Consider the following 25,790-nt stretch of genomic DNA (forward strand, 5'->3'; position numbering starts at 1 on the left):
TTTGTATGGCATGAACGTTACTTGCCATTCCAGCCCATGTTTGATCTGATACCATGGGATTCTATGTGGTTCTGAGTTGAAGAGTGAAAACTAAAAGAAAAACTCCTCCCCAGCAATGCAGCCATTGTTACTGGCTCAATCCTGCCAGTGGGACAGGGCATATGGTGATGCTACTGTTTGGGACATTGCCTGTCAGTAATGATTCTGTGAGTATGGAGGTTTACGGAACACTTCACTCTATTCATAAAAATAACCTTGAACATCTAGTTGCCTGCCACTTCAACACACCGTTGTGTTCCTGGCTAACATCTCTGTCTCAGGCCTGCTGCAGTGCTCCAGTGAAACTCAATGCAAGCTGGAAGAACAACATCTCCTCTTCTGCCAAGGTACCTTACAGCCCTCAGGACATATCATCGACTTTAACAATTTCAGAACGTGAACATCTCCCTCCATCTTTATTACTCACCCCCACACTCCCAGGTCCTATTTTGTATGTGTTGCTCCGAATACATTTTCAATTATTCACACTTTCTGTTAGCACCCATTCAGCATCTACGTCTCTCTGTTCACTGTTAACAATCCCATTGTTTCCTTCCCTTTCTCTTTTCTCTCTTTATCTCCACTCATCTATCTCACTCATTCTCTGCCCCCACACAGACCCAGTGATCAACATAAATACTACCTTTGATGGACTCAAAATGTTAGTTCTGTTTCTCTCTTCACAGATGCTGCTAAACCTGCTGAGTTTCTCTAGCACTTTCTGTTTTTTTTAATATCAGGATGTTACCTGGGTCTTCAGTTAATAGTTCAGCAATGGAACCACTACACCATCATCACCCCCAAAGATAATTTCCAACTGGGATACCGAGGCTCATACAGGCATACTGAGACTCATTTACTTACACTGACTGCAACGGTCCTTCTTTGAAAGTATCCAAGTATTTCCCGAGATCCCCATGAAATTTAAGAATTTTATGTTTCAATCATTTTGTTGTGATTAATCAAATGAATATTCTCCTTGCCAAGTGGGAAAAGTTAGCCACTGGGGACTAGCAACTGCATTTAATTGCACTTGTGTAGTACTCCTTTGCTCTTGACCTCAATGCGGTTTCTATAAGGAACCTCTTACAATATAACTTCAAACTGCCACAGTTAACAGTCTCTGGTGATAGCATTTCAGCCTAATTAATGATATACTGAAAAAATATCCTTTCCTAATCTGTAATAATCACAATCGCAAACTCAAATGTGTGTATTTGTCCCAGTTTTAGTGCATTTAGATTTAGACCTTCACTGATCTTGCTCCAAGTCCATGGCTAGTTTATTAGAAGCCATATGATCTATAAGGTCATAAGATATAGGAGCAGAAATAGACTATTCAGCCCACCAAGTCTGCTTTGCCATTCAATAAGATCATGGCTAGTACGATAATCCTCAACTCCACTTTCTTGCCTTTTTCCTTGATTCCCTAACTGATTAAAAAGCTGTCTGTCTCAGCCTTCAATTGCAACTTTATATTCACTGCTATCTAACTGTAGCAAATGTTTTCACCAAAATTTGTTAAGTCAACAGAATGACAGAAATCACAAAACACACATTAAAATCTCAGTTTGGGGATGAAGTTTTGCTCACCGTGATTGCCTTTGGATGTTCGCACGGGTGTAAAATGGTTTTTGGAGGTTCTAACAGGAGAGTTTTCCTTGGGTGATCCATCTATTGCAGTCATGTTCTCTCGCTCATAGTGTGGCACTGGAATCGGTCCCTGGCTTCGTAAGATGTCTGCCAAGGCCCTGTGAAATTGAACAGAAAGTAATGTTTGAAAGATGGCACAGTGTCTTTTTATATGACTCGCTACTCATGTTGTACAGTTACAGGTTTTGTCAGAATTGTTGGGATTGCTATTTGGTTAAAAGTTGGTATTACTGTTGTGAAACACCATTTGTATGATTTATATAGACAATCGAAAATACCATATTACTGCATCATTGGGTATAATTCATTGAAAATGAAATGTAACAAGTATCTGGATAATATTTGCAAACTCTAATGCAGTAACGGTAATAAATAATGATTAACTTGAGGATGTGGCTTTTTAAATGTTAATTTTGTATCTATGCAATTACAAATACAACGATACACTATGTATTGTAGACAGAGCATAATATCAATTATATAATGCACACTTCAACCCGTGATGAATGTTTGTGTATGGCATGCAGATTAACAAAGGTCCCCCAAAATAAGGTGTTTCTTAAAGCCCACAACACCAGGGTATAGTCCAACAGGTTTATTTGGAAGCAGTAGCTTTCAAAGCAATGCTTCTTCTTCAGATGGTTGTCACAACCACCTGATGAAGGAGCTAGTGGTTCCAAATAAACCTGTTGGACTATAACCTGGTGTTGTGTGATTTTTAACTTTGTCCACCCCAGTCCAACACTGGCTCCTCCAAATCATTTCTTAGAGCGGGCCTAGTTGCTTTTAACCTCTTTAACCATCCTGAACTTCAGAACAGGCAAAGGTTGATACCACTTCAGAGGATTTTGTGACAGAACAAATTTTTTTGCATCAATAAGAAACCACTCTTTACCAGTTTTCCAACTTTTAAAAAGTTGACAATTTCAAGTCATGGTGGTGGGGGGAGGGGGGGAATGTGTGTGGAGTGATGGCAAGTTAACAGATGTTGGTATGAGGCAGCGGGATCTCAGTCTGAAGAAGTAATATTCCAGGGCTTATGAGAAACAGAAACAGGGAGAAGAATACAGTATAGTGAAAAAATGAATATACTTTTGAGCATGGGGCTCACAATTCTGTATAACCGTATGCAGACAATTGCTCTTCTCAACACATTTATTCAGTTCACAGATTTGAAAGCTTGTGTGATGTATTAGCATTTATGGCCTATGCTTAACAGAGATTAGAGGAGATTAATATTCCATTGATGTATTTGCATACTATTCCTTTCTTCATTTCGCCCCCAGATATTTCATTTGGTTGGGTCGCTTACTGCATACTTATTTGCTTTGCTCTTTGGTTTACTCACATTGTGACACAGTTAAACACTACTTTGTCTCACAAGAAATGTCCGTTTCTACACACCTTTGCCTTCATTATCACCTCATGTACCAATTTTCCACTTTGAGATACTTTTCATCTGGTTTGTCTGTCTGCTTACCATCATTCCTCTTTGCTTGGCTTTTATGTTCAATAAAGTAATTCTTTCTTTACATCACTATTGTTTTAAGTCCTCTGATGACTACATATATGGATTCTGAATTTTCAGTTGTGCTTAAGACTTTCTACTGAATTGAAAGAAACTACAATATTTCAACTCACAGAATGTTTGCTTTTTATTCCAGCAGTTTGTCAGAAGGGGATACCTCAAATTTGGACAGGACAATTTTAATGGTTCTGAAAGCTTATATCTCTAAGTTTTTGGTTCGAAAGACTTTACAATAAGTAACATCTGAGGACTTTGTGTCCTGTCAACTAATACAAAAATTGACTTTTATATGGTGAGATAAAAGCTGAGAAGGTTCTCAGTAACCATTTATTGTCTGTGATTTTTTAAAAAAAGTTCCACACAACTTTGATTTTATTGAGAAATTTGAACAAAGTGTTCTACACCGCACTCTGCTGCTGCTCTTTCTTGTGTTAGATCTTCGCTACCTAGTTCCAGCAGATTTTGTTGGATAAATGAGGGTTAAATTTCTTACCCAATTTACAACTTGTTTCAGACCCAATCACACTCTCCTTCTAGACTCATTCATTTTAACCTACCTAATATATTATTGATGTAATATTCTTCAACAGTAGTTGTGCCTTTGCTCTCTGGCTGAACTGTTTTACCTTTCTAGTAAATGAGTCGATCTCAGCTTGTATATTGACTTGTCGTTTTGCAATTCACCTTTTCCCTTGCAGGGCATTCCATTGTCATTTGTCTGATTGCAACCTGCCAGGTGCATGTTTTCTGGACTGTGTTTTTTCCATTCTAACTGTGTAGAAAGAACACAGCTCATTCCACCTCAATTACGTGAGAGTAGATAATAATTCTAAGTTGCTATACCTTTTATCTCTTCCATCTTTTCCTATCAAAGGGCATTGGTGCATTTCTCGATTCTGACAGTAACAGCTTTTTTTCTTCATTCCCTCCTAGTTCTGGTTATACCTCCTGGGCTTGTTTTCAGACACAGGTTTCCCATTCTCAGCGACAAACTTCAGGTTCAGTCACACAAGTCTTTGACTTGTATAATTTAACAAGATCATATTCCCAGATTAGTATTATTCCTCATCATTGACAGCTTTCTGTACTTCCCCTTGCTTTTTGATTTATTGACAAGGTGGGCACACAAGATCTGATCAACATGGAGTATGTCCTCAGGAAATTCCCATCTGAAGATTGCTCCAATATATTCACCACATTTTTCTTCTTTTATAGGGCAATCTTGAAGAAAAATTGTCTCTTCTAGATTGTTACATTCATCCCTATTACATTATTGCCTTTACTCAGATTAATTTGTCAAACTGCTTGTACCTGTTCTTGCCTCTGACCCTTCCATTTTCCATATTTGGTATTCATCTAAAGTGAAAGGAGGGAAAACTTTCTCATGTCTTCTTTTAAAATGATCATTTTTTTTGTCATCCTTTTCAAATGATAGGCAATTCCTTCTAGGTTCTCATCACTTTTTTGCTCCTTTCCTTTTGCTTGCTAGGATCTCTCATTAACATATGCTGTCATGTGAAAGGAGCTAGAATCTTGTTTGTCTTCCTTTTCTAACTCACTTCCACATTTCAGTGCTTCCTTTGATGATTGTCATTTGGTTGACTTTAAAAGAATGATAAACAGAATTTCTGCTGTTTGCTGCCTGCTTTGCCCAGGAAGGGAAACTGCATTTTGGGAGAAGGAACGTGTCTCAGTGGTTAGCACTGCTGCAGCACAGCACCAGGGACCCATGTTTGATTCCAACCTCAGGTGACTGTCTGTGTGGAGTTTCTTCCAGGTGCTCCAGTTGCCTCTCACAGTCCAACAGTATGCAGATTAGGTGGATTGGCCATGCTAAATTGCCCATAGTGTCCATGGATGTATAGGTTAGGTGCATTATCTATGGGGAATGCAAGTTTACAGGGATAGGTTAGTGGGTGAGTGTGGGTGGGATGTTTTTGAAGGGTTGGTATGTTCTCAATGGGCCAAATGGGGATTCTATGATTCTAGGTATTCTCTCATGATCTCCAACAGTGGTAATCATTAGTTTAATCAAGACTAATAGAGAAATTGACTTATGCAATAACTTAGAGAAAGTGAGGACTGCAGATGTTGGAGATCAGAGGTGAAAAATGTGTTGCTGGAAAAGCGCAGCAGGTCAGGCAGCATCCAAGGAGCAGGAGAATCGACGTTTTGGGCATATGCCTGAAGAAGGGCTTATGCCCGAAACTTCGATTCTCCTGCTCCTTGGATGCTGCCTGACCTGCTGCGCTTTTCCAGCAACACATTTTTCAGTTATGCAATAACTTTTCAGTTTGAAGAAAGCTTTTTTTTTCCTTTATTGCAAGGGTGCACTGGTCTCAATTATGTTCCCAGGCAGAAATTTACGGTTCATCCCATTTTATTATTCACTATTATCTTTTCAGTCCTTTGCCCCCTCTGGTAGCATTCTGAAAATCCAGCTGCTACTCATCAGACATACAAGTGTAAACCTCCCTCTGCTTCAGCTGACTTGATTTCCCTCTCTTAACTTTGGCAATAAGTCAACAGATTTTCTAAGATGCAATGTATTGTGAATGATGAGGGTTCTAACATTCTAAGAACTACTTTATTTTTCAAGATCTCATTGTGTTTTGAACAATTTATGGTAAAAGTGGACACTTGCCTAATTTCTACATTAATTCTCCATGTGTAGCTGAGTGATAGCTGTGCAACTTCAAACACACTTAGAAGTTGTAATCTAGCTATTGGCTCCTATTCATTTTTACAGTTACCCTGAAGCATACATCAGAATAATCTAGAATAAACAGAATAATCTAAAATACACACAATTTTTTAAAAAAAATCTACTTGTGGGACATGAGCGTCGCTGGCTGGGCCAGCATTTATTGCCAATCCCTAGTTGCCCGGCAGAAGGTGATGGTGAGCTGCTCCTTTTGCTCTCATCTCCTCCATATTCACTCCTCTGACATACATGCAAACCTGAAAAATGGCTGAATTACCTCTTTTTGCACCTTGAGGCAGTTTCTGTTGCTTGTTAAGTCAAATTTCTTGTGATCTCACCTACCCAGGGTTTAGCTTTGTTTAAGATGGGTTCTGATATAATGGTGACTTGCAATTATGTTTGAAACTTCAAAAATTAAAATTCCTCTGCCCAACCCCTCACACTCTTCATAAGGTCAGTTCTTCCTACTAATTCCAGGATGTTTAAATGATCAAAAGATCAAACCTTTTTGAAAAAAAAATAAGAATATCAATTTTTAAAATTTTCATTCTTATTACATTGTAATTCAACATAATAAATGAATGCATTTAATCTCAAAATTTGAGGAGACCACATGATAACATTCAAGTATAAAAGAAAAACTGATTGCTAGGATAAACAGCGAAGGTCACAGAACTTCATCTAGACAAATTGGAAAAGACTCAATCTAACTGCTGAGAAGTTTTCTCAGAATAGATGTCGGGAGATCTGAAAATGTGTAGGAGAACAGAAGGACTAGTTTGGTGAACCAATGTCAAGATGCAAGGCTTAAAAGGATTCTGCCAATTTGAAAGGGAATACCAAACAACTTAAAAAAGGAAGTGCCAAGTGAATGGTTTATCTCAGCTCCACTTGAGGTCCCCAATATCACAGATCCAATTTGATTTGTTCCATTTTATTTCAGCAAATTCAATCCAGCCAATTACCACTAATATAGCTTCCTCTCCATCACTTAAAAAATAGCAATAACCTTGCTCATTAATATTCAGTGTAGCTTCTGCCTGGGCCCATGGTCCAGTTAAGTTCCTGCTGAAATGTAATCTTTAGGATGTTGTTGGTGAGAAAAGCAGAAACTGAAAGGTTGTTGACATAAAGAGAACATGGTTGTATTCTCTTTTGTTGGTGGTAGTCATTACTGGGCACTTGCTGAATGCTACTTGCCAATTGGCAGACAAACCCTGTATATGGACACAGACAACTTTCACATCCAAGGAGCTGCAAATGTGCAATTGTCTGTGACCAGCCCCACTTCTGACATTAAACTGAAGGAAAGCTCCTTGATGAAACAACTGAAGATGGCTGAGTCGAGGGGACTACCTTGAGGAATTAAACCTATTGGACTATAACCTGGTGTTGTGTGATTTATAAATTTGAGGAATCTCTGTAGTGTTGTCCCAGAGCTGAAAAGGTCAGACTCGAACAATCACAACTACCTTCTTGTGCTGAACAACAGACTGCAACAAGTCTGAAACCCTCCTCATCAAGCACTTATAAATCCAAAATCGTTACCACAAAGCGGAATATGCATAGCAGACACATAGGAATACTATCACCTGCAATGTAGCCTAAAAGCCATACACATCATGACTTGGACTCTTATCAGGATTTCCTCACTGTCAATGGTTCAAATTCCCACAAACGCCTCCCTGTTAGCACTGGTTGGGGGGGGGGGGGTGGTGGTGGTGGTGGTGGTGGTACCTGCACTATTGAACTGTAGAAGTTCAAGAAAGTGGTTTCCCATCATCTTATCAATGGATTGTAGGGGTGGGCAATAAGTGTTGGTCTTGCAAGTGCTAATCAGATCGCATGAATGAATTTAAAAAAACTATCTGAAGGAAAATGGCACAGCACAAAAATGAATTCAATGCCAAAAGGAATTGTTAAAGTATAAAAATGGCAACAATCTGAACATTTCTTGACTTTAGCATGGCAAGAGTCATAAAGGCTAATAATACAATGTGTTTTGTCATAATATAAAAATAATGGAGGTGAAGAGGTAGGTGAAAGTAATTTCAGGTGCAGTCACAGAAACTGATCTAACACTGACTGCAAATTATTATTAACATGTATTTGCCTCAGCTGGAGAAAAAAAGAGGTGGTTGTTACTGTATTTGGTCAGAAAAGGGAACTGAAGGATATTGCAGAAGTAAGTTGTAACACTATAACATTCCTCTGAGCAAGGTTGATGCCCTTGGGCACAACCTGAGGGTAAATTAAATCTCAAAGGCCAGATAAAATGCACCAGAGTATTCTTTAGGAAATATGGAAAGAAATTACAGGAACTCTGGAAGAAAGCTTTCAGAAATTAGTGCATATTGTAAGAGTGCCTTGGGGCTGAAAATAGGCAGATGTTTTTATTTTTCAAAGGTAACAAAAGTGATGCAGGAAATACAACCTAGTGAATAAATGTGAAGCGCTTTGCATCATGCCTAGATTTGTCGACAATACCAAGCTTACGACGGTAGTTGACTTCAGACCTGAAAAAATAAATTACAGCAGGATCTGAATATATTTGAGAATTGGAAAGATGAGTGACCAATGAACTCATTGTAGAGAAATATGAAATGCTCTATGTTAGAATAAAAGCTCCAGTAATGGGTCATTATGGAAAAGGAAAGAAAATTGTGCCCATGGAAAATGTAAGAGACCTATTGATCTTGATTTACAAAGTGAAGCTATCAGAGCAATTCTCAGGAGCAACATGTAAGCCAAATCAGACATGGAATGTATTAAAAGTCACTACTGAACTAAAATATTAAAGATCTGTCTGTTTTACAAATCAATGATGTAACTGCACTTAAAATACAAAGTACAATAATGGTCATAGTATGAAAGAGATATTGAAAGGATGCAAAAGCCAGCAAAGAGTGAATTAGTAGCAGGGTGTTCATGGCAAAGGATTGAATTAGGAGAGCAACTCTTGTACATTAGACAAGTTCTTATTTGAAACAAACCATCTAAAGGTGATATGATGGCTTTTTGTTTGGGAATCTAAATTGATGATATGTCGACCATGTCGAGCTGTTTTACATTTCCAGAACAAAGGACATATGGCCTATGCTTGAAGGGAGTAAATTCAAATCTAATCTTCAGAAATATTTCAGTGAGTTAGTGATAAATCTGTGGAACTGACTCGCTTAGCAGATGGTAGAATCAGATAGTAATGATTCATTTAGATGCTAATAAGATAGATTCCTTTTTAGAAAATAACTCAGGGATATGTTTTATGTGTGTCTGAAATGTGACAATAGGTAAATGTGGCATACATGGGATAAATAGGTGACTTTGAACCTATAGATTCCAAAGTTATTTGTCAGTGGGGTTTTCTTCACCTCATATCCAGATCTACCAATAGAGATTGTTTGTTATAATTAGTGGTAATTCCGTTATCAAAATTTCATGTGACTAACAGGATAATAAAAGGTGAAACAAATGGATTGTGGTTTCTCTTCATCAGAAATAGGGGAGATCATTTGGCTCCTTGAGCCTGCTCCACACTCCACAAACATCATGGCTGATCATTTACCTCAGCTCACTACAATATCACCATATTCCTTGATGCCGTTTGTATCTAAAAATCATTCTCCTTCACTTAACGTATTAAGTGAATGAGCATTAATTCCTCTTTGCAATAGAGAATTCCAAAGATTCAAACTCTTCTGAGTAAAGAGATTTCTCCTCAACTCAACCCGAAATATTCAACATCTTATTTTGAGACAGTGACACCTCATCACTTTGCTGTAGACCTTTCCAGCCACGGAAAACATGGCTCCATCATCTATTGTGTCAACCTTATTGGGAATTTTATATATTTAAATCTCATACTTACAAACTCTCGAAAATAAAAGCTCAGTCGACTCAATCCCTTCTCAGAGCGATCCTCTTATCCCAAAAATCAGTCTGGTAAATCTTTCTGCTGTCCGCCAAATGCAATATATCCATCTTTAGTGAGGAGACCAGACCTTTAGAGAGTACTCCACATGTGGTCTAACCAAGTACCTATACCATTTAAAGCATTCTTTATATCCATACTCCAATTCCTTAGGAATGCAAATAGTATATTAGCCTTTATTACAAATTGCATGATAGCTTCCAGTGATTTGTACCAGCAAGCATTTTCTAATATCCCAGCATTTAGGAAAATGAAAACTGAACTGACTGCAGGTGCTGTAAATCAGAAAAAAAAATAAAAATTGCTGGCAAAGCTCAGCAGGTCTGGCCACATCTGTGAAGAGAAATCAGAGTTAACATTTCAGGTCAGGTTCTGAGGAAGCGTCACCAGACCAGAAAAATTATAGTATCATATAATCCCTACAGCATGGAAACAGGTCCTTCGGCCCAACAAATCCACGCAACCCACCCAGACTCATTCGCCTACCCTACATTTACCCCTGACTAATGCACGTCACCTACACATCCCAGACCACTATGGGCAATTTAGCATAGCCAATTCACCTGACCAGCACATTTTTGGACTGTGGGAGGGAACCACAGCACCCAAAGGAAACCCACGCAGATACTGGGAAAATGTGAACCTCCACACAGACAGTCACCTGACGCTGGAATCGAACTCAGCACCCTGAGGCAGCAGTGCTAACCACTGAGCCACCATGCCACCCCAATCACTGATTTCTCTCCACAGATGCTGCTGGGCCTGCTGAGCTTTTCCATCAATTTCTGTTTTTGTTTAGGAAAAAGAAGTTGCTTCTCAATTTTTCTCGTCAAAACAAATATCATGTGGAGAAATGTAAAGCCATTGCAACTGGTAGGTTTGTTTCTTCCTATGTAACTGATCTAAATCATTTTTCAAACTCTTTGTATCTCTCACTGCTTAAATTCCCTTGGTCTTTTGCATTGTCAGCAAACTTGGGAACATTACAATTGACCTCTTATTTAGGCATTGATTTAGATTGTAAATAGCTGAGGCTCCCAAGTACTGATCCATGTCAGAAGTCACACAACACCTGACTTTGTCCACTCCAGTCCAACACCGGCACATCCACATCATAGCTGATCCATATGATAAGGCACAAATCATGGCCTACAAATCCAAAAATATCCTGTTTATTGCGACGTTAGTTTCTATCCATTAACTGATCTTCAGTCCATGCTAGTATGTTGCCTCAAACCACGAGTCCTCATTTTGCATAATATTTACTTGGATAACATCTTACTGAATGATGTGCAAAAATACACAACATCCATTCACTTCCTCTGATTTGTCTTTCTAGCTATAAGCTCTAAAGGTCTGACACTTGTGTGAACAATTTCCCTTTCAGAAATTGGTACTGATTTTGTCCACTGTGTAATTTCTTGCTAAGTGCCTGATTCCATCTTACTCACAGATTCTAGTATTGTCATTATCTCTGATGTTGGCTACATCAGCAATGATGAACTGGTGTTGAAATAGTCAGCACTATTAAACAGTACAAGGCAAGTTAGAATCATGGGTCATTTGTATGCTAGACACGGGGTCAAGAGACTGGCAAAATGATGCATGTGCGCAAAGTGAAAATTTATTACAATCTACGCCATAAGTCAACAGTTCTGCTATTTTTGTGATTCCCAACTCTGCAGTTAGTGGAATCATACAAGCTTTTAAAAAATGTACATTAGAAAAATAAGAATTGTTGAATGTTCTATCAGATACTGGGATAGCCTATTTTTTTGAATCAACCTGTTCAGAGATATTATTATGCAACTCTGGAGTGGGTGGGAGTGGAACCCAGGCCTCCTAATCTAGGGGTATGGACACAACCACTGTGCCACAAGACGGCACCAGGGATCATTATTTTCCCATAATAATTATTGCAGATGTGAGTAGGATAGCCACACTAAGGTCCTGGCAAGCCACAACTAAACATGGAATACTTCAAGAATGAAAATTCCTTTTATTAGACTGTGTGGAAGCTTTCTATTAATTTCCACAACACCCAAAGAGGCTGCGTTATCAGTGAAATTTGTTATAGCTTATCACTCTCCTGAGTTTGCCAAACACCCAAAGCTCTGGGGCCACTTGTGGGAAAGCGTGTTCAGTGTGCTGGAGATGGTTTAAACTTTGGGGGCAGAATCCCATCAATGGCAATTCTCTAGATTATTTTCATCGCCTTCAGGCTCCACAACATGAATTTAAAATGTACCCTTGCAACGGCATGTGTGCTTTCGGTGACAAACCAATACTTGATTTGTGACAACTGTCACTCAAATGTGAATATGTTGGAAAGGAAATTTATGACAATATAACAGCTGGGTTCCAGTAAATGACCATGTGATCAGGTTGCATGCCAGATAGAAAGTAGAGAAAAATAAATCTGTAGAAGTGAATTATACAGACGAATTCAGTGCTCAAACAGTTTAGATTTGGACCATATTGACTACAAAAGGAAAAGCATCCCTGTTCATTTAAAGTTTTGTGTTTTGACTGTAAGCTAGTTTAAAAAAAAACTTCATGATGGAAGAGTTCCTGACAGTAAGGTGAACTTCTGGTATGGCCAAGCTGAGAGACAGAGATGTTTGGAGATGTTGGACTGGGGTGTGCACAGTTAAAAAAGAAATCACACAACACCAGGTTATAGTCCTGGATAACCTGGTGTTGTTCGTGTGTGTGTATGTGAAACAGAGAGACAGAGTGAGTGTGTTCATTTTAAAATGCCAAATTCCAGAGTTAAAGAATTTTAAAACCAGCAGTGCTCTGATCCAAAGTGGCTGTGCTTAGGATGTTAGAGATACCTGTATTGAAAGAAGACATTGCAATAAGCAAATGATTGGTGGGGAGTTGAATGGACAACCTTGCTAGAATTGTACAGCAAATCCAACAAATTTCATTCCTCAAACAAGTCTTTGAAGCAGTAACCTTCAAACATCTGACAAATATTTGACTATGTGCACATCAAATGGGCGTAGTAGGAAAGTGGAGTATAATCAGTTTAGATAATAAGTATCTGCACTCATTGTACTTTTAATATCTTTAATATGACTAACTATTTAAAATAGAATATGGTCATTAGGATTTGTGTTCTTTGATTTTAGTACAGTAAAATAGATTTAATTTAATCTGTGAACCCTGTGGGGGTTATTTTATTAAATACCCGGGTTTTTGAATGCTAAAAATAATTAACAAATTACTGGTCTTGACAGAGACCATTACATTCTTCTCCAGGCTTCTTAGGCTCTATCACTGATGAAACTGGTCAAACAATAGATAGGACATGCTCTAACCAGTTCTTTGCCGAAATGGCAATTAAGGTCCTATACCATCTGACACCTTTGTGCACCATCTTTGCCAGTCATCACACCTCTCAGCCTGATCTTAAAGAGCTGGTGAGTCTCTTTGTCAACCTTGCGGAGAGGGTAAAATGAGAGAGATAATTTTAATAAGTGATGGAAATGGCACTCAGAGTAATGATCTTAATTGTGCGATATAACATGGAAAATAATGTACTAGTATTTACTGTATAAATTGTAAAATCTTCCAGCTCAATATACATGGGACCTTCCAGAGTTTTAGCATGGGTTATAAGTCTTCAGCACTTGGATCTCCCCCTTCATTATTCATATTCTATATCGTACTCCCCAAAATAAGTGAATATCCAATATACCTGCTGTAATTCGCAAAACCCCTGTAACTACTTGTTTTCAAATGTCAGCCACTATAGAACTATCATATTTTTGGGAGCTGTGTTAACTTATTTCAGTGCTGTAGGTCAGCATTTTATCAGTTCTCTAATTCAAACTATCTACAACTTCTGAATGATAGCAACTCATCACAAGTATGCAACTCACAAACACTAGAAGTTGCTCTCAGATGGAACTGGATAGGTTCTCCATTAAGTGAAGATGCTGATAACCTACTTCGTTACAGTTAATGGAATTAAATGTTAGGTACTGCATATAGCAGCCAGCCAATCCAAACTGCCTGCTTTACACTATTGCATTCAATGCATATGTATCCCAAATATATACATTATTCGGATTTTAAAAGAAGCCCATTCTAGCCAGTAACACACACTCTCAGTGTTCTATATGGTCAAGTCAAACCCATTGCACTTGACAATGTAATTAATTTAATTAACTTGTTCACACATGTTGCAGCATACAGATGGGACTTGAACCCAGGCATTTGGCTCAGAAGTAGGGACGCTACCATTGTGCCACAAGACCCCTGAAAAATCCTTGGCCCCTGACTACAGCAAGCTTCCGTGAGCCTGATTGTGGCTTTGTAATGCCCTCCCTGTTCATTAATCAATGTCTTCCACTTCAGGCAGTTGTGTTTCCATTTCACTTTGAGCAGCATACTGTTAGCTGCACAGATCCCTTTGCAAAACAATTTTATTTTATTGTTCAAGGAAAATTTGTATTTCTCTTACGATTGTTCTTTTCTCTAGAAATTGCCTGAGTTCATTATTTTTAAATTGCACTGTTTAAATGACAACTCCCACAATGGAACATAGGTTTCATCAAAACTGTGCATTAAGGAAAATCCTCCTGGGCTCGACATTAATTTCAGAAGTCTGTCTGATAAGTAGGTAAGCAATTATTTGCTTAAGCAAAGCTTTATATGTGATCCCAAATAAGGCTCCCAAAATAAAAGCAATGGACATCACTTTCATTGGACTGGTGAAATTTAGCAATGATTTGAAAAAATGCAATATTAATTTTCTTACATTTGCAAATTATGTACATTAAAATACCGAGTGTATAATGCATTCTATCTTTGCTTCAAGGAGACTAAAACCCAACTTCAAGATAAAGGAAGGTTTTTGATCCATGGATTAGCTACAATATTGAAGCTTAACTCCATGTGCTAATCAAATTATTGGTTCTTTGATGAGCAACAATGACTTTATTTGCATCTCATTTTCTGCAAATTGTCACTGTTAAGATGAGCAGTGGACAGAGATTGCTTTGCCTCGATGAACCTCAAAAAGAGCTTTTATTAAATCTACGTTCAGAGCAATAGTGCTTCGTGGAGTTTTAGTACCCTTGAGTTATCACAGGAATGACACTATCAATCAACCAGGAGATGAAGTTAATCTTATTATCATATAAATTCTCAAGGCAACTGTATGCTTCCTCTGCAGCAGAGGTTACAACAGTGGTAAAAATGTTTGGGAGGGGTGATGGTTTTTATAAAAACTGATAGAACTGCGGGTGCAGTAAATAGAAACAAAAACAGAAGTTGCTGGAAAACCTCAGCAGGTCTGGCAGCGTCTGTGCAGAGAAATCAGAGTTAGTGTTTCAGGTCCAGTGACCTTTCTCAGAATTTGAATAGTTATTCAGCTTAGTCATTTGTGGGATCTGGACACTGGTAACTGGGCCAGCCTTTATTAAACATTCATAATTAACCCAAAAAAGGTGGTGATGAGCTGCCTCCTTGAACCACTAAAATGTTTGGGGTGTGTCCACAGTACTATTAGGGAGGCAGTTCCTGATCCATTGACAGTGAAAGAACAGCAATATTATTTCAAATCAGAATGGCTTGACTTGGGGGTTGCGTTCCCAGGTATCTGATGCTCTTATTTTCTAAATGGTAGAGGTTGCAGAGTTGGAAGGTGTTGTCAGAGGAACCTTGATGAGTTAGAACATAGAACATAGAACATAGAAGAATACAGCGCAGTACAGGCCCTTCGGCCCTCGATGTTGCGCCGATCAAAGCCCACCTAACCTACACTAACCCACTATCCTCCATATACCCATCCAATGCCCGCTTAAATACCCATAAAGAGGGAGAGTCCACTACTGCTACTGGCAGGGCATTCCATGAACTTACGACTCGCTGAGTGAAGAACCTACCCCTAACATCAGTCCTATATCTACCCCCCCTTAATTTAAAGCTATGCCCCCATGTAATTGCTGACTCCATACGTGGAAAATCTTGTGGATGGTAAACAGTACTACAACTGTGTATCAACAGTGAAGGGAATTTATTGAGAAGGTGATTGATAATGGTGCCAATTGAACAGACTGTTTTACTTCACCCATCAAAGCGAGTGAAGGATATTGCGTAACATTCCTGATTTATGCCTTGCAGATGGTGGACAGACATTGGGAATTTGAGTTACTGAATGCAAAATTCCCAGCCTCTGAGTTGTGGTGGTAGCTACAGTATTGGTCATAGCCTGACGCTTGTGTGTCCTGATATTACTTCCCTGTTATCAGCCCTGGGCATTGTCCAGGTCTTGAGGTACATTGTTACAGTAAATTTAGAATTTGGACTGAAAGAATGAAATGATATTTCCATACTAGGAGTAAGAGGAGATTTCAATTTTCTGTATTGAATGAACCTCATGCAACGTCGTGGCTAATGTCAGCAGAATTTTTGTAGCCGCCTGTGTAAATAAGAGCTACTGTTAATAAAACCATTCTTAGTAGGCCTTAGGGAGAGAACAGAATGGTAGCAATAACAAAGAGCCAGCAATATCTAGGTTAAAATTGATTGCTTCCTGCCTGGGTGAACAAAACATTAATGGCATTAACCTACGAAATAGAATGGACACATCGCTTTTTTATGTTTGTATGAGGGAAGATTGGAATTTGGACAGTGAGGTACTAACAGAATAAAGATTCTATTTACTTTGGAGCTCAATTTGGTTTAAAATTGAGGGGAATCCCTTCCTGTATTGAATGAATAAAACAACTAAAACCTGCACTCGATCTCCAGTGATTGCTCATTAAAAAAGGAAGATAACAATATGTACATGACATGCTTCAGTACCTGAAGAGTCCCAAATGGTGCTGTACACTGTGCAATCATCAGTGAGCATCCCCACTCTGAGCTTATGATGAAGGCAAGGCCATTGGTGAAGCAGATGAAGATGGTTGGGCCTTTGACAATGCCCTGAGAAACTCCTGCTGAAATGTCCTGGGACTAAGATAATTGAGATGATTTGGATCCATTCTAAATGCTCCTCAGAGATGGAAGGAGCTTTTAAAAGTTGGCAGGGCTTGGATTAATTCTAAACACAGCACTGAGAAAGGAGGAGCAAGTTCCCTTCAAGAGCTGAGTTATAGAGTGTAACATTATAGGAAAGCCATGAGTTGGTTGACATTGAGCAACTGCTGTTGCGGATCGCGTTTCAGTCCCAAGCATTTTGAAAAATGTAAATTTCTAAATTAGCACAGGAGAGGGAGTAGACTTGTCATTAAGGGCAAGAAATTTCTACTTTCTAATAACCATTCGTCAATGGTAAAAGAAACTTAACCAAAATTTATGCCAAGTCGAAAAGTACATGTGAGGAATTTACTTAAAGTATGATAAGGATGTTCAATCCTGTTAGTGACACAGCCTGCAGTATATGATGCTTCTGGCAGTCTGGATGACCACATCTCCAGAAAGTGCCACCAATTTGATCAACTTGAGCCTGAGAGTTGTGTGAATGCTGTGTTTTTAGATTATCCTGCAACATAAGGAAGTGGGACTTTGATGACAGTGGCATAACTCAGTAAGTTTTAAAGTACTCTCGGAGAAGGACAAAGATGCACCAGAAATAAAAGTTCTGGTTTAGGGAAAGCTGATGTTTACTGTGATAGTACACTATCTGGGCAAAGTGGACCGCAGTACTGAGAGGAAAATATACATCAGAGTAATGGGGTTACTTCAAAAAGAAAATAGTGAAAGTGTGGAGTCAACATGTTCCTGAAGAGGTGATAAATGAGACCGATTAAGTCCAGGAAACCCTGGATTTTAAGGAAGGTACAAGATGAGATAAGGAAAACAGGGAATTTTATGGTCAATGTAGACAGCTCAAAACATCAGAAGCCCCAGAGGTGTATAACAAGTGCAGGGGTTACTTAAGAAATTAGGAAAGCAAAGCATAGGCATGCTAAGCAATGGCATTTAAAGAAATAGTATTCCAAAGACATTGTGTTAGTACATTAAGGCAAGAAAGATTGGGGCTCATTAGGAACCAAAGTGGCGCACAGTTGAATCAGAAGAAATATGTGAGGTTTTAAATGAGTACTTCACATCTCTGTTTACAATGGAGAAGGATGAAGTAGGTCTGGGAATCAGGGAGAAGAACAGTGATATATTTGATTCAATAACAATCGGGAGGAAGAAGGTATTAGTGGGCATAAAATTGGTTAAATCCTCAGGCCCAGATATGATGTAACCTAGATTGCCGTGACAGGCAGGGCTGGGTCGGGGCCCTTGATTTTAATTTTTAAATCCTCTCTTGACACAGGAAACGTATTGGATGGCAACTAATGCCCTACCATTATTCAAGAAGGATGGTAGGGATTAGCCAGGAAATTAATGGCTGGTGAGTCAAACATCAGTGGCAGGGAAACTTTTGGAAAGGATTATGAAGGACAGAGTTAATCTCCTCTTGGGGAAACATAGATTAGTGAAGGACTGCCACCATACAAGGGCAAGAACATGTCTGACAAACTGTATTAAGTTTTTCAACAAGGTGACCAGGTGTGTGGATAATGGAGTACAGTGGATGAAGTCTATATGGACCTCAGTAAAGCTTTAGACATGGTCTTGCATGTGAGAGTGGTCAAGTGATCCATAGTATCCGTGGCAATTTGGCAAATTGAATCCAAAATTGTCTTAATGGTTAGAGGTGGAGGGCAGTAATCAAAGGTTGCTTTTGTGACGGAAACTTGTCTTCAGGGACAAGATTCAGTGCTGGGTCCCTTGTTTATAGTGTACAATGATGATCCAAATGCAAATGTAGAGATTTTGATCAGTAAGTTTGCAGTTAAATTGGTGGTGTTTTAAATAGCAAGGAGGAAAGCCTTAGACTCTGGAACAACTTAGACTTGCTGTTTGAAAAGTGCAAAATATGCGTTTTGGAAGATCTAACATGGAAGGGGAACACATGATGAATGGTAGGACAGGAAGAAGTATAGGGGATTAGAGGGACTTGGTGAGCATGTTGAAGGCAACAGCATAGGTAATGAGGAGTTTAAGAAGGAATATGAGATACTTCTCTTACTAGTCAAGGCTTTGAATGCAAGACAGAATGCAGGAAGCAAAGCAAATGCAAGCTCTCAGCCATTTATATTGAATTCAGGCTGCATCAGCACTTTATTCACTGTTCATTAGCCATACACAAGAGCAGAAGACATGATATCATTGGTAATTTGCTATTCTTAGTATTACCCTTCACTGCTTAAATGGGAGGTACATTGTAGCTGCAGCAGGTATTGGGAGTTGGTCTGGAACTGAATCTGACTTGGATAAGCGAGATCAATGACACAAAATAGGAAGAGAAGGTCTGGACATTTTCTTATACTGTACTGAAGGTCCTGTTGGAAGCAATGGAGGGGAAAGGAGCCAGTTTACATGAGATGACAGGCGGTCATCGAAGCACATGCTCAGGAGAATTGGGAACAGAAAGTTGAAGAGGAGAACGCCAGGAGCATGACGCTATGGATCAAGGTACAGAGCCAGAGGATGTTTAATGATCTCATGTGAATGTTCCAGATCAGTGAATGCATCTTTGAATGTTGTAACCTACCACTGCTCAATGCATCATTCACACACACACATGCAAGAATTGTCGACCAATCACAAATCATACCTAACGTTCATAGTTTTAATTCACCTTCTCAAACCAAGCACTGCTGTCACTTACATCTGAGCTTGCACACATTGACAGCATTCCAGCCATGCCAATTGAATTGCATAATGTACCTCATGCTGGCTTTCAGAAGTGGACATACAGCTACAAATAGACTCTGAATCTCATGGAGGACATGGTTCTGGGTGTGATGAGACTGAGTCAACCAGCACGAAATCCATTAAAGATAAGGATTTCCATATCGCCAATCTTTCTCCTCTCTTCCTATATCTCTCTCAACCCATGGTCTCTTTTGATCGAGAAGCTTAGTGGAAGAATGTAGTTGTAATTACATTCTTCTCTCACGACAATCCTAACCTTATCCATTTATTCTTTCAAAGGAAAAGCCCAAGACTTATAACCTATGCAGCCAATGGAACAACAGCAAGAAGAGAGTCATGATGATGGGACATGATCATTAAATTTCACCATTATAACAGCTCAGATACTACCATTGAGTCTAAATATAACGTGTAAGATAGAGGCAGGGTCTGAACATAGTGAAGTATTGTGCACAAATGCATTACTGCCTGAATAATGAGTTGATAATGAACATCCCAGTTCACCAGAGGGAGAGATCACATACTTGTCCTGCAGCACAGGACTCAAAATGACCATTTGATGGAGCAAACTTCAGAAGGAAACTATTGGGTAATCACTACAAAGTCCTTGGTGCAATGGGAAACCTGCCAAAAGGTTTGTGGTCAATTGCCAAATGTTAGCATGGCACCCCAAACTGCACACAATACCCTAGCTGAAGTCCAACCAGTCTTATATAAGCTCTTCATAACCTCCCTGCTCTTGTACTCGAAGCATCAATTTAAGAAGCCTAGAATATGGTGTGCTCTATTAACAGCTCTCAACATCTGTTTTACCACCTATAATAACTCATTGAAGAACAAAGAAAACATACAATTCATGAAGGTTACTGGCAAATCAGAACATTGGGCAGAATATAAGAATTGCAAAGAACGGTTAAAAAGGAAGGAGCAATTGGAGCATGAGAGAGAGCTAGCTAGAAATATTAAAACAAATAGTGAAAGCCCCTACTGGTATTTCAAAAGGAAGAGTAATTGAGGGAATGTTGATCCTCTAGAGTACATCATAGAGTCATAGAGATGTACTGCATGGAAACAGATCCTTTGGTTCAACTGATCCATGCCGACCAATATCCTAACCTAATTTAGTCCCATTTGCCAGTACTTGGCCCATATCTCTCCAAACGCTTCCTATTCATATATCCATTCAGATGCCTTTTAAATTCTGCATTCTACCACCTCCACCGCTTCCTCTGGCAGCTCATTCCATACACACACACCACCCTCTGTGTGAAAATGTTGTCCCTTAGAAGCCTTTCATATCCTTCCCCTCTCACCCTAAACCTATGTCCTCTAGTTCTGGACTCCCCCACCCCAGGGAAGAAAAATGTTGTCTATTTATCCTATCCATGCCCCTCATAATTTTGTAAACCTCTATAAGGTCACCCCTCAGCCTCCAGCGCTCCAGGAAAAACAGCCCCAGCCTGTTCAGCTTTTCCCTATAGCTCAGACCCTCCAATTTTGGTAAATCTTTTCTGAACACTTTCAGGTTTCACAACATCCTTCCAATAGGATAGAGACCAGAATTGCAAGCAATATTCCAAAAGTGGCCTAACCAATGTCCTGCACAGCCGCAACATTACCTCCCAACGCCTATACTCAATGCTCTGACCAATAAAAAAAAGCATACCAAATGCCTTCGTCATTATCCTGTTTCCCTGTGACACTATTTTCAAGGAGCTATGAACCTGCATTCCAAAGTCTCTTTGTTCAGCAGCACTCCTTAGGACCTTACCATTAAGTACATAAGTCCTGCTAAGATTTGCTTTTCCAAAATGCAGCACCTTAAATTTCTCTAAATTAAACTCCATCTGCCATTCCTCAGTCTATTGTCCTATTTGATCAAGATCCTGTTGTACTCCGAGGTAACCTTCTTCTCTGTCCACCACACCTCCAATTTTGATGTCATCTGCAAACTTACATCCAAATCATTTATATAAATAATAAGACGTAGTGGACCCAGCACCTATCCTTGTGGCACTCCACTGGTCAGGCCTCCAGTCTGAAAAGCAACCCTCCACCATCACCCACTGTCTTCTACCTTTGAGCCAGTTCTGTATCTCCTTCTAGTCGTTGAGATCTAACCTTGCTAACCAGTTTCCCATGGGGAACCTTGTTGAACACCTTATTAAAGTCCATATAGAAAATGTCTACTGCTCTGCCCTCATCAATCCTTTTTGTTACTTCTTCAAAAAACTCAATCAAGTTTGAGAGACATGATTTCCCGTGTACAAAGCCATGCTGACTAACCCTAATCAGTCCTTTTCAAATACATGTAAATATTGTCCCTCAACATTACCTTCATCAACTTGCCCACCACTAATGTTATGCTCACCAGTCTATAGTTCCCTGGCTTTTCCTTACCACCTCTCTTAAATGGTGGCATAACGTTAGCCAACCTCCAGTCTCCCAGCACCTCGTCTTTGCCTAACGATAATACAAACTTCTCAGCAAGGGGCCCAGCAATCACTTCCCTAGCTTCCCACAGGGTTCTAGGGTACACTTGCCCAGGGCTGGGGGATTTTTCCACTTTTATGCATTTCAAGACATTCAGCACCACTTCCTCTGTAATATAGACTGTCCAGTGAATTGCCAATGAAACAAAGGAAACAGGTGAATTGATGAGTTATTTTTCACTTGTCTTCACAAGTGCAAAACAAGAGATGGAAGTGAGGGAGGAACATTTAAACAATTACAATCACTAGAAATTAGACTCAGAAAGTTATTGGAGCTGAAGACTAATGCACCTCATCCTAGGGTCTTAAAAAAAGGAGTTAGATTGATGTTAATTTTCTGAAGTTCCATGAATTTTGGGAAAGTCCCATCAAATATAAGTCCTCTATTCAAGAAAGAAGGAAAACTGATATAAGGAAACTATAAGTCAGTTAACTTAACATCTCTCACAGGGAAATTCCTGACCTCTATTATTATAGAGGTTGTAGCAGGGCACTTAGAGCTTAATGCAAAAGCGCAGAATCAACAAGGTTTTGTGAAAAGGAAATTGTGGTCGACTGTTTTATTAGTATTATTTGAGGAAGTAACAGGCAGCATGGATAAAGGTATCTTGAAGTGGTTGGATTCTTGACAAAGAGCCACATCAAAGGTTACTACAAAAAATAAGAGCTTATGATGTACAGGTTAACATAGCTCCATTGTAAAGGATTAGTTAGTTAACAGAGTAGATAGAAATGGATCAATTCTGGGTTCTGAGATTAAATGAGTAAAGTTCCATAGAGATCAGTTGTGGGATCTCAACTATTTACAATCCACTTCAATGACTTAGATGAAAAGGCTGAATGTGTAGTCATTAAATTTGTTCTAAGGTGGGTAGGAGAATAAGTTATGAAGAATCCATCAGGAGACTAAAAAAGGATATAGATAGGTTGTGAGGAGGCAAAACTTGGCAAATGGAGAAAAATGTAACAACGCGAATTTGCCAACTTCTGCAAACGAATAGTAACGCATCATATTATTGAAATGGAGAGGGGTTGCACGACTTTGTGGGACAGAGAAGTCTGGGTGTCCTTGTTTATGATTCACAGAGTTAATATACAGATTAAGCAAGTAGTCAGGAAGGCAAATGGAATGTTGCCATTTATTAGGATATAGACTATACAATTATGGAAGGTTTACTGCAACTATACAGAGCATTAGTTAGACAATATTTGGAGCACTGTGTAGAGTGTTTGGTGTCCTTGTTTGAAAAAGCATATAGCTGCTTTCGAAGCTATTCAGAGGGGATTCATTCAACTGATTCCTGAGATGAAAGGTTCATTTTATCATCTATGAAGAAAGGCTGAACAGGGCAGGCCTGCATCCATTTGGGTTTTGAAGATTGAGACGTGATCTTATTGAATCATAGCAAATTCCATAAGGAATGGACAGGGTGAATACTGAAAGGATTATTCCCCTTCTGAGAGAGACAAGAAAGAGGGGATCCAGATTAAAAGTAAGAGGTATCACATTTAAGAGGAAAATGAGAATATTCTTTTCAAAGGTTTTAAGACCGTGAAATTCTCTTCCCCAGAGACGATTGCAGAAAAGGTCAACGAATAGACAGATTCTTTAAGTAAAAGCAGAAAGTGATGGAGAAACCAAGCAGGTCTAGCAGCTTCTGTGAAGAGAAATCAAGTTAATATTTTGAGTCCAATAAGATGTCTTCAAGTAGTGCCTTTCTCGATTTTGCTCTTCACAGATGCTGCCAGACATGCTGAGTTTCTCCAGCACTTTATTTTGAGTTCAGATCTCCAGCATTGAACCCAAACAAGCCAGGACTTTGTGAAATGACAACACAGGCTGCCTGATATACATACAACTTTAAATTGTTAATAAAGTACATGAGCACTTGCCAGATAGTACCTGTAGATCACTGAAACTTGCCATTTTCATTTTTAATCAATGTCTAGCTTTCTATAACATCTGCAACCAATATAGGACCATTTAGTTATTTCATTGCTTCAACATTGAAGTATAATTTTAATACCTAAAAGCTTTAAAAAGATGTCTGTCAGTGTCCTTGCATCTAAATTAAAAAAAACTTACTTTAAAGAAACTCCTTGCAAATAGACTTTAATAGAAATTACAAATGTTGGTTACTTTGGATATGGTGTCTTAGCCAGAATTATTGGTGGGGTCAACTTCCAGCATTATGTCTTTTTAAACCAGAGCAAACAACTATGTGAACATGTTTTACACTGCACAGAATGTGTGCTTAAAATTTTATATCTTTTCTTCTCACAGTCATTTAGTTGTGTAGAACTTGAGTGTTGATGAATAAAGACACTTTTTGGCGACGCTTTTCATCTTGTACTCTTCAGGATAATTCACAACAATAGTAAACAGGGGGAAAGTCATTGTGTATAGTGCATAAGAGGGCAGTGCTGATTGGCTAGTAAGTGGATTTTGATTGGTAAAGGCACTGCCATGGAGAATGCACCAATTAATGGTAATAGTTAATGGCTAGGCTTTATTTAAATTTTAAGCTGGGTTGGAGGTTTACAAAATTATGAGGGGCATGGATAGGATAAATAGACAAAGTCTTTTTCCTGGGATCGGGGAGTCCAGAACTAGAGGGCATAGGTTTAGGGTGAGAGGGGAAAGATATAAAAGAGACCTAACGGGCAACTTTTTCACACAGAGGGTGGCATGTGTATGGAATAAGCTGCCAGAGGATGTGGTGGAGGCTGATACAATTGCAACATTTAAGAGGCATTTGGATGGGTATATGAATTGGAAGGGTTTGGAGGGATATGGGCTGGGTGCTGGCAGGTGGGACTAGATTGGGTTGGGATATCTGGTCGGCGTGGACAGGTTGGACTGAAGGGTCTGTTTCCACGCTGTACATCTCTATGACTGGTCAGGACACTGCCTGAGAAATGAACAAATGAAAGGCTATCATCCGTAATGCTGAGATTGAAACAATTGTGCTGTGTGTACATGTTCTCTCTGTCTGTTCAAAACAGAGTCCTTTTGTAATAATATACGCAGCTTCGAGTAGATTCACTGCACCATACTGCATGCCTGACTCACCATCCAAAATTGGTCATCAACATAATTCTTTGTGCACATGAGTTATCTGGCAAATTCTATCTAATCATGATTATGCATCTAATGTTGGACACTGTATTGTATGTTATGTGAGCATGGTTCTGGTTGGGTACAGTGGATCCCATGTTTATTGCGAAGAGCCAAAGAAATGATCTGATCAGCGTAGCCATTAACCTATAGAATGGCTGCGTTGCACACTATTTCAGCATCAAGTTGGCACAGCAAATAAATGTCTCGTGCTCTAACTCATGAGGTCACCAATAAGACCAGTCAGTGTAAGGGAGCTTCCAATGTGTACACTGACCAATGAAGGGAGGTTTTCAGTAGACAGTAGTAAAGAATCCCCTAGTAATTTCCCAACTGGAATTATTGAGGAAAGAGAGCTTATCTGACTGCTCCATTTCACACATGACTACTGACTGGTCCAGGCTGGAGCCCAAGAAGACATGTTAGGAAATATTTGCATCCTACTCCCTCAAAGGAAGTTGCTACAGGCATTGCTTGCCTGTGACCTTTCCATCTCTGTGTAAACCTCTTTAACCTTGCCTTAAAATTCAAGACTGAAGGTTTCCGCTCTCCAGATATTGTTTGGGATATTGTTCTACATATGGGCT

At 39.2% G+C, this 25,790-nt stretch overlaps 1 protein-coding gene across 8 annotated transcripts in view; it reads right to left on the bottom strand.

Moving 5' to 3' along the window:
- LOC140463874 (protein shisa-6-like) overlaps positions 1–25,790 on the bottom strand; it is a 519,561-nt gene that overhangs the window by 463,418 nt on the left and 30,353 nt on the right. For all 8 annotated transcript variants that reach the window (XM_072558312.1, XM_072558311.1, XM_072558309.1 and 5 more), the window contains one exon: positions 1,633–1,790. In XM_072558312.1, coding sequence (XP_072414413.1) covers positions 1,633–1,790 — 158 coding nt within the window. The remainder of the gene's footprint in view (positions 1–1,632; positions 1,791–25,790) is intronic.

Source organism: Chiloscyllium punctatum, chromosome 39 (assembly GCF_047496795.1).
Source record: "Chiloscyllium punctatum isolate Juve2018m chromosome 39, sChiPun1.3, whole genome shotgun sequence".
NCBI classification, from domain to species: Eukaryota; Metazoa; Chordata; class Chondrichthyes; order Orectolobiformes; family Hemiscylliidae; genus Chiloscyllium; species Chiloscyllium punctatum.